The sequence below is a fragment of the Salvia miltiorrhiza genome, chromosome 4, assembly GCF_028751815.1.
Source record: "Salvia miltiorrhiza cultivar Shanhuang (shh) chromosome 4, IMPLAD_Smil_shh, whole genome shotgun sequence".
In the NCBI taxonomy this organism is placed as follows: Eukaryota; Viridiplantae; Streptophyta; class Magnoliopsida; order Lamiales; family Lamiaceae; genus Salvia; species Salvia miltiorrhiza.
In genome coordinates, this window is record NC_080390.1 from 35,252,049 (window position 1) to 35,264,618 (window position 12,570).

Consider the following 12,570-nt stretch of genomic DNA (forward strand, 5'->3'; position numbering starts at 1 on the left):
CTATAATTTAGATTAATCTCTTTGGCCCATCTATTAAAAGTTACGTTAGTTGTTGTTAGGGATATATATATTCTTTTACTCTTTCCCTTACTAATTAGCATAAGTGGAGACAACTGCATACATTAGAGAATAAATTAAGTTTTTATTTCAATTTCTTTCTTAGACTACACGTTATTAGTTTTTAGAATTTGTATGCAATTTTTTTTTTACTTTTGTAGACTTGCAGTTGGCTGGAGCATACTCAAGGCAGACGTATTTTTGGTTTTCAAAAATGGTGATTTTATTTAATTACAATTTTAATTCTCTGGTTTTATGTTTGTTTCTATTTATTTGATTGTTGTTAATTTAATTATGAGTAGCTAATTTCTTAATTCGACGAGAATAATAAAATACTGATTTAATACCTGTGAGACCTAATTGTTCATATAATTGATTCCTGTTGATTTTGATTTGTTCCTTGTGTTTCAAGATAGTTCTGATTTAATTTAAGCTTGATCAACTTAGGTTAAATTTGATTACAGTCAATTGGTTCCCCCCATCCGTAATTGTTGGAATATGGCTGATTAGTGATAAAGCTACCATGTTCGTAGTAGGAATAAATTGGTGGATGAATTATTACTAGCGTATCTAGGATAATTTATCTAAACTGGGTTCCTTCATCTTAATGCTATTAGAATATTAAATCTAGGTCTGATGTCTCCAGCTAGGTTATATTTTAATAAGGGAAATAGCCAGGTCTGGCGTCTACAGCTGTCTATCGATACAGTAAGTAGGAATTGGGGTATGCCAGTGCGTTCACGGTGTCCTATAACTGGTTGGTTGATAGGGATTAATTCATCTTTGCGCCGATGATAGGGGTATTAAATTAGTGTGGATTTATTCGAGCCGAGTTACCTTTTATTGGTTATTTTCTAGAGTTATTTTATTTGATTTAATTTGCTTTATTAGGTTAATTAATATTTTCTCAAAATTAAGGCGTGGTGGCTATACCAAAATTTAGGTATTTAGGAAATTTGATGATTTTACCTGCTCTCTGTGGTTCGACCCTGCTTATCATTATACTCACTTAATTCTTGATAGTATTGCAGGAATTATTTGGTGGTATACGACATCCACCACTTCTCCTTAGGTAGTAGTCATACCAGATACTTTCCAAGTATGACCCTCAACAACCTTCTCTCCCAAGGTCCCCGGCTCTGTACATTCAGCAAACATGCCTCTTGGGATAGTCTTCTCCTGATCTTCTTGGTTGACATAAATTTAGAAATAGCCACTATACCCATCCAAGAAGCAGAAGAACGCTTGTCCAGCGAGACGCTCCAACATCTGATCAATAAACGACAGAGGAAAATGATCCTTGCGAGTAGTTGCATTTAACTTTCGGTAATCCATGCACATGCGCCATCCAGTAACAAGACGCATCGGCACCAACTCATTATGCTCATTTTCAACCACTTGCAATCCAGACGTTTTTGGAACCATATGAATCGGGCTGTCAGAGATCGGATAAATAATTCCCAAAGCAAGCAGCTTTATGATCTCCTTAAGCACGATCTCCCTTATGTTCGGATTGAGTTTCCGCTGTGGATCTCGAACAGGCTTAGCATCAGGCTGGAACAAGATATAATGTTGGCACACGTCGGGACTTATACCAGTGATGTCCGCTAAAGTCCACCCAATAGCCTTCTTGTGCTTTTTAAGCAAAGCAATCAATTGCTCCTCTTGGCTCACAGTCAGATCGCTGCTAATGATGACTGGAAGAGTGTCAGCATCTCCTAGGTAAGCATATTTCAGATTTGCAGGTATGGGCTTAAGTTCCAACACTGGCGGCTTCTCATCCGATCGCAGCGGTCTGTCATACGTCGTCTATTTGGGCAAACATAACTGGCTTCCAGAACCTGCTACTTCCGACTGTTCATAAAGTGACATGATGTCTTCTTTTCTCTCTTCATCATCCATCCCTTGAGCATCAAAATCTGTCCAGCTGTTCGTCAAGGTCAGCTCTAACTTATCCTGCACGAATTCGGTCTCAAGATATTCTTTGGACAAGAGGGTCAATCACATCAATAACATAAGCATTTTCAGCATCATTAGGAGTTCTCATGGCATCATCAATACTAAAAGTATACTTTTCACCATGATAATTCAAACAAATTGTGCCATTGCAAACATCTATGATTGACTTAGCAGTCCGTAGGAAAGGACAACCTAAAAGGACACCCGATTACCCCTTAGATTGCATGCCACTCATCCTTACCACATAGAAATCAGCAGGATAAACAAAATTATTTACTCTCACAAGGACATTCTCAAGCAAACCTTCAGGATGCACACATGATCTATCGACTAGCTGAATGACAACTCTAGTTTCTACCAATTCCACACCCGACAAACTATTATACACAGTAAGAGACATGACATTAATAGAAGCACCTAGATCACACATAGCATGCTCGATTCTTGTATCACCTATGAAAATTGGCAGAGAAAACATACTTGGATCTTTGCATTTGGGCGGTAACTCCTTTTGTATCACGGCTGACACATTCTCGTCCATCACAATTTTTCCTGAACCCTTAGACTTACCAGCAATGAAGTCTTTCACAAACTTGCTCAGCGGCGGAATTTTGAGTGCTTGGAGGAATGGATGATTAATCTCAAGCTTCCCAAATATCTTTATACCATAATTTTCAATAGAACTATCACCTTAAAACTAACATAAGTATTCTCTAAATAATTCCATATCATGTTCTCATTATTTATTAGTTAGTTTTTATACTGAAGGTTAGATACTAAAAAGATGGTGAAACAATAGTTCAAAGTTACCTGTATCGTTACACCACGATCAGATGGGCTTTCTTATACAAAATTCAAAGTTAAATTATGTTGTTGTTACACAGAATTTGTGAACTATTATCATTGACTATCAATTTTAAGATTTATGTATGATACCTATCTGGCACCAGAAGTTAATCGAATTCGGGTCCTGTTCTATCCAGATGTTAGACAGGATTAGTGTAGACAAGGGACCGTGAGCCGGTTTAATGTATCGGTCGGTCTAGGACTGTGAGCCGATTTAGCGTATCGGCCGGTCAGTGCCGTAGAAGGTGGCTACTTTATCGGCACACAGTTATCATTGCAGATATGGTAGAGTACAAAGAAGTATAGTCTGATCAGACGAATTTCAGTACAAGTAAAATGACTAGTGGGTACAGACTTTTTACTAAAACTTCTGTATGCCATAAGAAAAGGTATGATAATTTACAGTCTTTATATGTATGTAATTGTGGCATATACCCATTGGGTGTTTTTTGGTACTCAGCCCTGCATGCTGAAATAGAAATTTTATTGAAAAAGAAAAGATCAAAACCCTTGAAAGCACAAGCGCAGACTAAGGGCCGAGCCTCCAAAAAGAGAGCTCAAACGAAAGAAAACGACAAAGCAACGAAAAAACCAAAACAACACTAAGAGAAGAATTGATCGTCCTCGTAGAACGAGTCATCGTCGTCCAACATATCTCCCCATCTCTTAGAAACTACAGCTGACATAGCTCGAGCTGCGTCTGAAGAAGAAGAATGAACAAGCGCTCCTCCAGACTGAGCATTTGGCACTTTATTCAAGAACTCCACTGGCAACGGAGTGTCAAGAACGGCGCCCTTATTCCTGAGCCGATTTTTGAAACTGTCAATCGGATTCGGCGGATCTTGCGTACGTTCCATACCCTTTTTAGGTCGACCCGGTCGACGCTTAGGGTTGTCAACGAGCATTTGCATCCCCTGACTGACCTGCTCCTCTAATTTGCTAATACGACTAGCCAACTCCTCCTGAATAGAATGTGTAGGCTCAATGACCACCCGAGATGTAGAAACATCTACCATGTCCATGGACGGAACTACGGCCGACTGTATTATGACCTCCTTATGCTGCCCAAACTTCGCAACGTCCTGCAGTGTAGACCCCTCCGACCCGGCCGTGTCCTCCCTCTATGGTCGCTTTACCGAGCTAGCGGCCTCGCGATCGTCAGCAATGATCTCCTCATCCACGGATCTGTCAGAATCCTCCAAAACAACCGTGTCCTCCTTGCAGGTTTGAGCGACAGCTTCCAAGGGCCTATTCTGAACCGGTTTCATTAAGGACTCCATATTGTCTTCATTCTCTAACTCCATACCCTCCAGCACCTCAAACCGATTTCTGTTTTCCACAGAAGTCTTCCCAACAGTAACATCACATCTGGGCGAAGACTCCTCATGATTATCCAGCTTAGCAGCACAAGGCGCCGCGTGCTGTCGAGAATGGCTCCTAATTTTCTTCCAGTGTCGAGATCTATTTCTATGCTTCCTGCCCCGCAAACTAATATCCTGTACTTTCTGTTTAGTCGGAGAGGCAGGCTCAATGCCCGATTTCCTGCAGTCATCAGTGGCATGGCCAATCGCAGAACAAAGACTACAGAAGTATGGCGAATTCTCATATCCAAACTCAATTTCATAAATATCATCATCACATTTAACATCAATAAACTCAGGAATTTCCAGGGCCACATTCATCTCAACTAACACCCTAGCAAAATAACCAACTGAAGCCCGAGCAGACATGCCATCAACGAGAATAGGAGTGCCAACATGCCTAGCTATACCAGAGAGAACTTCAGGATGCCAAAACTCATGCGGGAGATTAAAGATACGGACCCAAACCTGAGCAGTAGAAGAAACAATCTTGTTCGGATTGAAGTTGGGAGTCCATGCCTGAAGAAAAAGGATCCCCACACGAAGACGCCAAGCGGATTTTGCAAAAGCCAAAGCATAATCCTCAGATGACGAGAACTTCAAAGTGAAATATCCCTTGCCTAGAGGGATGACCTGCCATGGAGACGACGTTTTCCAGAGGATAGAGAGCTCAACAAAAAGATCAGCCGCAAATCTCGGCGTATCGCCTTTGCGAAGGAAAACCCTCCCATGAATAGCATGTTGAAAGGATTTGATTTGCCGTTGACGGAAAGCCGAGGAAATAGAAAGGCACGGCCTGTCGTCGATCATTGTGGGTTTCAGCACCGCAAAATCATGAGCCGGGACGTCTGCGGGACGTCCCGAAGATTGCCTAAGAGACTCGGCAAAAGACTTCACGGGAGGAGTACCGGATGGAACATCTCCCCCCGGCCTAACTCCAAAAGCAAACGTTGCTGCTCCGGCTGTCCCGATCGAAGAACATCGGACTGATCAGCGTCACTGCAGGAAGAGGATTGATCCCGCGAAAAAGAGGTAATGACGGAATCCGCGAACGGCAACCGAGAACTGCCCGCTGATGAAGGTAGTATCGCCCTGCTGCTGTCAAAACCCTGATGAAGGAAGTACTCAGCCCTGCATATGTTTTCTAAATATGCAGTTTAAGTTGTGATGAAGGCGGATGCGAGTAGAGCAGAGCTTTTGAAGTATAAGTACTAAATTAGGCTCAGGATTTCATGTCTTCATACATATAATCCACTTAAGTTATTCCGCTGCAACACTTAGTGTATTTTACTTTATTGACGTGTTGCAAAGATTTCAAACCAATAGCTTAGAGAATTATGTCACTTGACACTTAGAAATTATCGCAGTGTTATTGTAAGTTGCCTACTTGTATGTTTTTAGAAATAATTGCTTATGATTACCAGACATTATAGTAAATTATTGTTTAAGCAGGTTAATGATTATTATTGAAATCTGTTTTCTTTTTTCATTTTCTTACTCTTGTCCCCAGTCACACTTTTCCCCGACTTAACTATTTACTAGCTTAGGTCGGGCCATGACATTTCCCTTGTGGTTTCAGCTTGGCGCTGTCACTTTTGGGCAGCGTCGCGTATGAACTACTGGGTGATGTTTTATTCACAGGTTAGGGGTCTGCCTAACCCCTCACCCCTTGGGTGCTTATTTTATTTTTTATTTTATTTTTAAATAACTCCTTCTAGGGAATCCAGTTCACCTCAGGATTCCTTGTTTTATAACTGCAAGTAAGGTTAACCAGTCAGTTCATCTTAGACTAATCACATAGGTTACACGGCCATGACCGTTGAGCAATTTACACAGTTGCAATACTGTACTGACAATTTACATGGATTGTCACCGTATGCTATTTTTTGGTAGCACTCGTTACTTCGCCAACTTCCAGACATCTCACTTGAAGTTTACTTGTGGACTTCTCCATACTTCTTTACTTATCTTCTACAATGAGTGAGAGTTCCAGATGAGAGTTTCTCCAACTAAGTGAACACACTGTTATAAAAAAAAAAAAGTTAAAAGGTTTCAGTGTGCTCAGATATAGGCAGGATATTTACAATGAAGAACGCCTAGTCTAGGAACTTCTAATGTATTCACAAGTTTGAACTTGGAATTTTGCAATGAAGAACAAGTTTCTATAAGGGCAATTTGCTATTTTCGAAGGTTAAACCACAAAGGGTTAGAGAAATAGAAACACAACAATGCCGAAGATTTTCACCAACCACATATATCTTGAGCTTCCGTTGTATATATAGACAAGAATTCGAATAGAACTGTTGGAGAGAGCTTTCTTGAAAATTTGATTCGTTGTCCTTTGAAATCTTCCCGTTATATCAAGGAATGACTGTGATAGCTAGATCTGCACATCTGTACATTGACGTTGATTTTCGGCAGACATCCTTTTATATTTTTCTGAAAAGCAAGAATTACATTTAATGCGAACTCTCTAGCATTAAATGTCAAAAAGACTTGATACGCTTTCTAGGATGACTTTGCTTTAAGCTTGTTGACTTCAGAGTTGACATGGAATACATAAGTCTGAGCACGTGCCAGCTTTGTGTCCTTCAGTAGGTCAGCTTGAGCTGACTGATGCTTCGATCAGTTTACATTTCAGTGCAGCAAAGTTTTCATGTTGGTGGTCTGGCACAAATCTGATTAGCTTGCCTGTTTGCTTATCCTTCATAACTGGGATTCTTTCATCAGTGTGGAACTTCTCCTCAGCAGGACCTTAACTTCATGTTGAATCTTCCGTTGAGTCGTAGCAACTTATAACTTCTTCGGCATACTGCATTTCAGCAGGGAGCTTTCTAATCCTTCAGTTGTGTTTTGATCATCATTGAGTTATTGCATTCGTTGAATTTTAGCATTAATAAAAATATAAAATTTTCTCAACAATATCCATTAATAATTTTTATATGTGTATAATAATGTTGTGTTTACTATTAGGTATTAACAAAATAAGATTGGTTTTCACCATAATCTAACGCAATTTCTATATTATCCACCTCACTAATTAAAATGGTAATTTTATGTACAAGCGTATATATGGATGTAAGAGTTAATAAAAACGTATAATTATTATAGTTGTAAACAAAATGAAATGTTATTATGATAGGGTTGTGTTTGGAATATTGAAACGAGCATGTGCCACAAAGTTTGGTCATACAATCTCACATGTAATGTACAAGAATACGACAATTCTGGTGGGAGCATCCTTCACATGTAGATAAAAGTGACCGTTTGCGACAAAATTAATTTCTCTTTATCTTTGAAATCCAATAACACCATATATTATATCAAAAAAAATTGAAAATGAAGTTTAATCTAATTTTCCAGACTAAAGTTTCCATTAATAAATGAAGAAGTTATGATAAAGGGTCCACGATTTAATGCATTCTTTCAATTTGTATCGCATACGTATACATGAAATATAGCTTTATTTTTTATTTTTATTTTAAAACAGTATAATATATTTTTACTTCTCCTGATTAGACCCCGAATTCCGAAATGCGAATGTTTGGAGGTGTTTTTAAAACCAAACCTTATTATTATTGTTTTATTATTAGGATAAATAACGCTTTCAATCCAAAACCATTTTCACGCTATCAAAAATATTTTTTCAAATCATAAATTATTAATTATGTTTCTATTATATTCTATGTCCATCTTTTAACTCTGAAATCACAAATATATCCGTTCATCAAAATTATTGACATGTTCATCAAAGTTTGGACACTAGATTTATGATTGATCATATACTGTTAGATTATGTTAATTGAGTGGATGAGATTGTTTCTCATTTCTAAAAACATTTACATTTCTCCATTAATTGAACATTTTCCTATATATATATAGGGAAAAGATCCATAGAGAAATACAAATATTTAGGGAATTGAGAAGACATCTCGGTCATTAATTATATTGATTGATCCTACGATCTATATTTATTCAAAATTTATTCATTTCTATATATATTTTGCGAATTTGCGAAACATGAACATAACAATAATTTTGATGAATAAGTCAATAATTTTGATGAACAGACGCATTTTTTTAATATGTTGAAAATCTAGTCACTCTAGGATTCAAATCCCAAATTAAAATATTTGTTCATCAAAATTATTGATCTATTCGACGATTCTAAATTTCGCAAAATATATAATTTCTCCATGGAACCTAACCCTAGATATATATATATATATATATATATATATATATATATATATATAGGGGAGGGCTAGAATAAAAACACTCTTAAGTGTATAAAATATAAATGATTTTCAGCCCTTATAGGGGAGGGCTACAATAAAAACACTTCTTAAAATATAAATATAAACGTTTTTTAATGTACGAATTTTATCCAACATGGTTACGAATTGTGAAAAATAAATTTTTGCTACCTTTGGGATTCGAACCCAGGACCGCGAATTCATCCAAAATGTTTACGAATCAACCGTAGATCTTGATGATCTAAGGGCTGAAAATCATTTATATTTTATACACTTAAGAGTGTTTTTATTCTAGCCCTCCCCTATATACATATAGGGAGCCGCTCCAATGAGACCCCTTAATTTTAGTGAGATCTAGGGCACGATCTGGTGCGTTTATTTCATCAATCCTATGGCTGATATTGTATCTGGAGGGTGATTTTTTTTGCAGGGTTCGAATCCTGGAGGGAGCAGAATATTTTAAATTTTGTTATTCATCAGTATATACTGCATTGTTCGTCAGTATATATTGTCTTGTTCATCAGTATATATGTCTTATTCATTACCAATTTTTTAAATTTTGTTTTTCATCAGTATATACATCTTGTTCGTTAGATATACGTCTTGTTCATTAGTATTATATGTCTTATTCATTGTACTCATGTTACACGAAAAATAGGGGGTCTCACTGGAGCGCGCCCCTATATATATATATATATATATATATATATATATATATATAAATCAATGTCATTTTATGTTTTACTAATTAAAAAAAAGTTCACATTGAATTTGTTTGTGCCATGTAAGTTTTAAATAATAGTTTTAAATGTATTGTGTTATCCAACAAGCCAAGTTCACTTTTTAGAGCCGAAATGAATAGGCAATACAACTGATACAAAATTAATAGCGTTAATAGTGTTTTATGTCCCGAACTTCAACGTTTTTCATAAAATATTCTGAATTTTTATTTTTTTCTAAAAAATCCTGAATATACAATTTTTTTCATAAAATATTCCGCTATACAAAATGCGATGACGAAAAGATGATAAAAACATCCTGAACTTTCACCGTTTTCCAACAATGGTAGTTCTCAGTATGGTTTTCCAACAATGGCCCAAAATATTTCTTTCGGTGAGATAATTCATCTTTTTGTCACCGAATTTTATATAGTGGGGCATTTTATGGAAAAAAAATTGAAAGTTAAGGGTTTATTAGGAGAAAATAAAAGTTCATGACATTTTGTAGAAAACGCTGAAAGTTCAGGACATAAAACATTATTAACCCAAATTAATAATTCATGATATAATCAATAGTGTGAAAATAGTTTTGTGCTTAAAATGCTTATTATTATTATTATTATTATTATTATTATTATTATTATTATTATTATTATTATTGGGCAGACGCCAGCCTTTATTCAAATTTGGTTTGATTTGAATTATGATGAGCTCAGTAAATTGCGAAATTTTATTTTTTCTAAAGCTACTCGAGTTTCTAGCACGTCTGTTTCATATATATCAACGGCTACAGATGTTATTGTATTGAAATATTCGAACACAAAATTAAATTAGCTCAATTATTCGAGGGCGTACGTTAATTGTTAATAAATAAATAAATACTTAATATGCATGAAAACTCCTTTTTGTTTAAAATTTGTGGGATAATAAATGAGAGCAACGGTCACTCTATGTTGCCATTTGTTGTTCTGATATTATAATAATTTGTTCTTATATTTGCAGGTCTGTCCCAACGTACGTACCTGACCCATATTAATACTTATTTTATTTAACAAATTTTAACCTATACAATTACAAATAAAGCAACGGTGCAATCGTACCCAACAAAATACTAGAATACTACTCTATTAAATAGATCTTATTATATGGTTATACATATAATTATGCGCGATTTGTCCACTCTTATTTATGTGATATGTTTTAAACAAAAATAACTTAATTTTGTACATAAAAAAAATATTATTTTAAGAAAATATTATATTTCTAAAGGAAAAGGGAATAGTTTGAATATTAAACACAATGCTTTACCAATGATATTATCTACTATTTTAAAAGTATTATTTCGGATATTTAATCTGACATACTCTGTAGTTTATAATTCTATGTGATCATCAAAGATGATAAAATAATTATGGTATCCTATGAACCCATTACATCTACTTTGTTACTACATACTAGGAATTGCATCTGGTTAATTACTAGTATTAAATATCTTTGACCACATTAGATGGCCTACATATAAAGTGTAATAGCATAGCTTTGTATATATACTATTTTTGTCTAATAAAAATATAGTATTATTTATTTGGACATAATGCCACTATGAACCTAATCTCGATGACTATAATATTATGATAACAAAAACTTGACCACCATAATTAAAGCTATCAATTAAAATGATTGTTCATCTTTTTATATACCAAAAAATCACTAATTAACCAAAACGCGTTTCTTGTTGGCTTTATGTTCCATGGCTATCAACTAGGTCAACATCATTGTTTTCCATGTAGGATTTAATGAAGCTCATGTGAAAGATTTTCATTTCAAAATAGTTCGATTTTCAAAATTATTAATTAGATACTACTTCACTAGAGTTATAGTGTAAACTGAAATGATATGAGTTTGAATTCTAATTTCTAAGTTACTGTATAGTATGCACATATTACTAAAGTATTAAGTTCGAGTGCAAACAAATTAATAGTAAGTAGTAATTTGTAATGCATTTGATGATTTTATGCCATACACACAACACACAATGATAAGAAAAGTGCAGGATTAAAATATTAATTGTAGATGGGGGAGTGTGATTGACAGCATTAAAAAACACTATGTTTGATTATGTTGCCAATTATTTTAGGGATTATTTTGAGAGATGTGCGTTTTCGGGTGATGATGTGATACGGGAGCGTGTCGAGAGTCAAAATAAGTGTTATTCAGGAGAAAACGACCATGTACTATTTTTGTTCGCGGAAATTTTATCATAATTCTTTTTTTAATTTATTTATAAAAAGGTTGTTATTTTTATTTATAGTAGATCCTACATAATTCCACTCATATTTAAAGTGAAATTTTTATTTCATTCATATTTTTTTCAAATTTTTATTTCATTCAGGAGTAAAATTTATCTCGTTTATAATATCACATTTTTTTGGGCGAATGGAATAGTTAACTTTGTTAATTTTTTTTCCAATTTTTCACAATTGACAACATTAAAAAAACACTATTTTTGTTCACAATTGAATGCATTCTTTCAATAAGTGAAAAAACGATTGAAGTCACCATCGGCTTTGAATTATTCACCATCTCCCATATTCGTGGAGTTAGCCTGCCGGAGCCTTTAATGATGCTTATGTCGTAGACGGGCAGGGCTTTCTGGCCCAGGGCTAGCAGATGCTTGTTTTCGTGAAATTTGTTGATCGAGGCCCATGTTTGGAGGAAGCAGATTATGGCGGCACCATCGGCGATGGTGGCGTGGTGGTTGGCGACGCTGATGTAGATGCCCTGGTTGGGGAACAAGGTGATTTGGAGGGCGATGATCGGAAGGTGATTGAATCTGATGAGTATACAGCGAGAGGCATCTCAGGGATGACATTGTAGAAAACATTGGCATCCTTGGGATGGTTTCGGTGAGGAGGAAGAAGTCGGCGTTGAAGATGGAGACTGTGAGGGAGACGATGCCTTCACCGGAGACACAGCGAGAAACGGGCATGCAGCAGTTGAGAGGGAAGATGATGTTGCCGATTAGAGGGAGAAAGTGTTTAAGAGAGAGTCAGAGGGAGTTTTTGAGATTTGGAAGAATAGTGTTGAAAAAGTGTTGTTTAGAGCAGGGAGAGTTGCAGAAATTGAGGATTCGCATGTGGCGAGTGAGAAATTGAGGATCCGTATGGGAAGCCGAGAAATTGAAAAAAAAAACATTTTTTCGAACGGAGTTAAGTGGCCGTTAAACGCGGGGGGAATTTCTCAACTTTAGGTACGTTAGGATAGCGAACAAGGTCAATCTTGTCGTTGGGGTGTTGAACGCGATAGGGGGGTCAACGTTGGAGAGAAATTGATACTTAACCCTTAAATATATGTCCTCTTTAATTGTGGATA

General features: G+C 36.0%; 1 protein-coding gene across 1 annotated transcript; it reads right to left on the reverse strand.

Annotated features, from left to right (window-relative positions):
- Positions 1–3,983: 3,983 nt before the first annotated feature.
- Positions 3,984–5,033, reverse strand: LOC131023356 (uncharacterized). Its single transcript, XM_057952897.1, has one exon. The coding sequence runs from the start codon at positions 5,031–5,033 to the stop codon at positions 3,984–3,986; it is 1,050 nt and encodes a 349-aa protein (XP_057808880.1).
- Between the last annotated feature and the right edge of the window lie 7,537 nt (positions 5,034–12,570).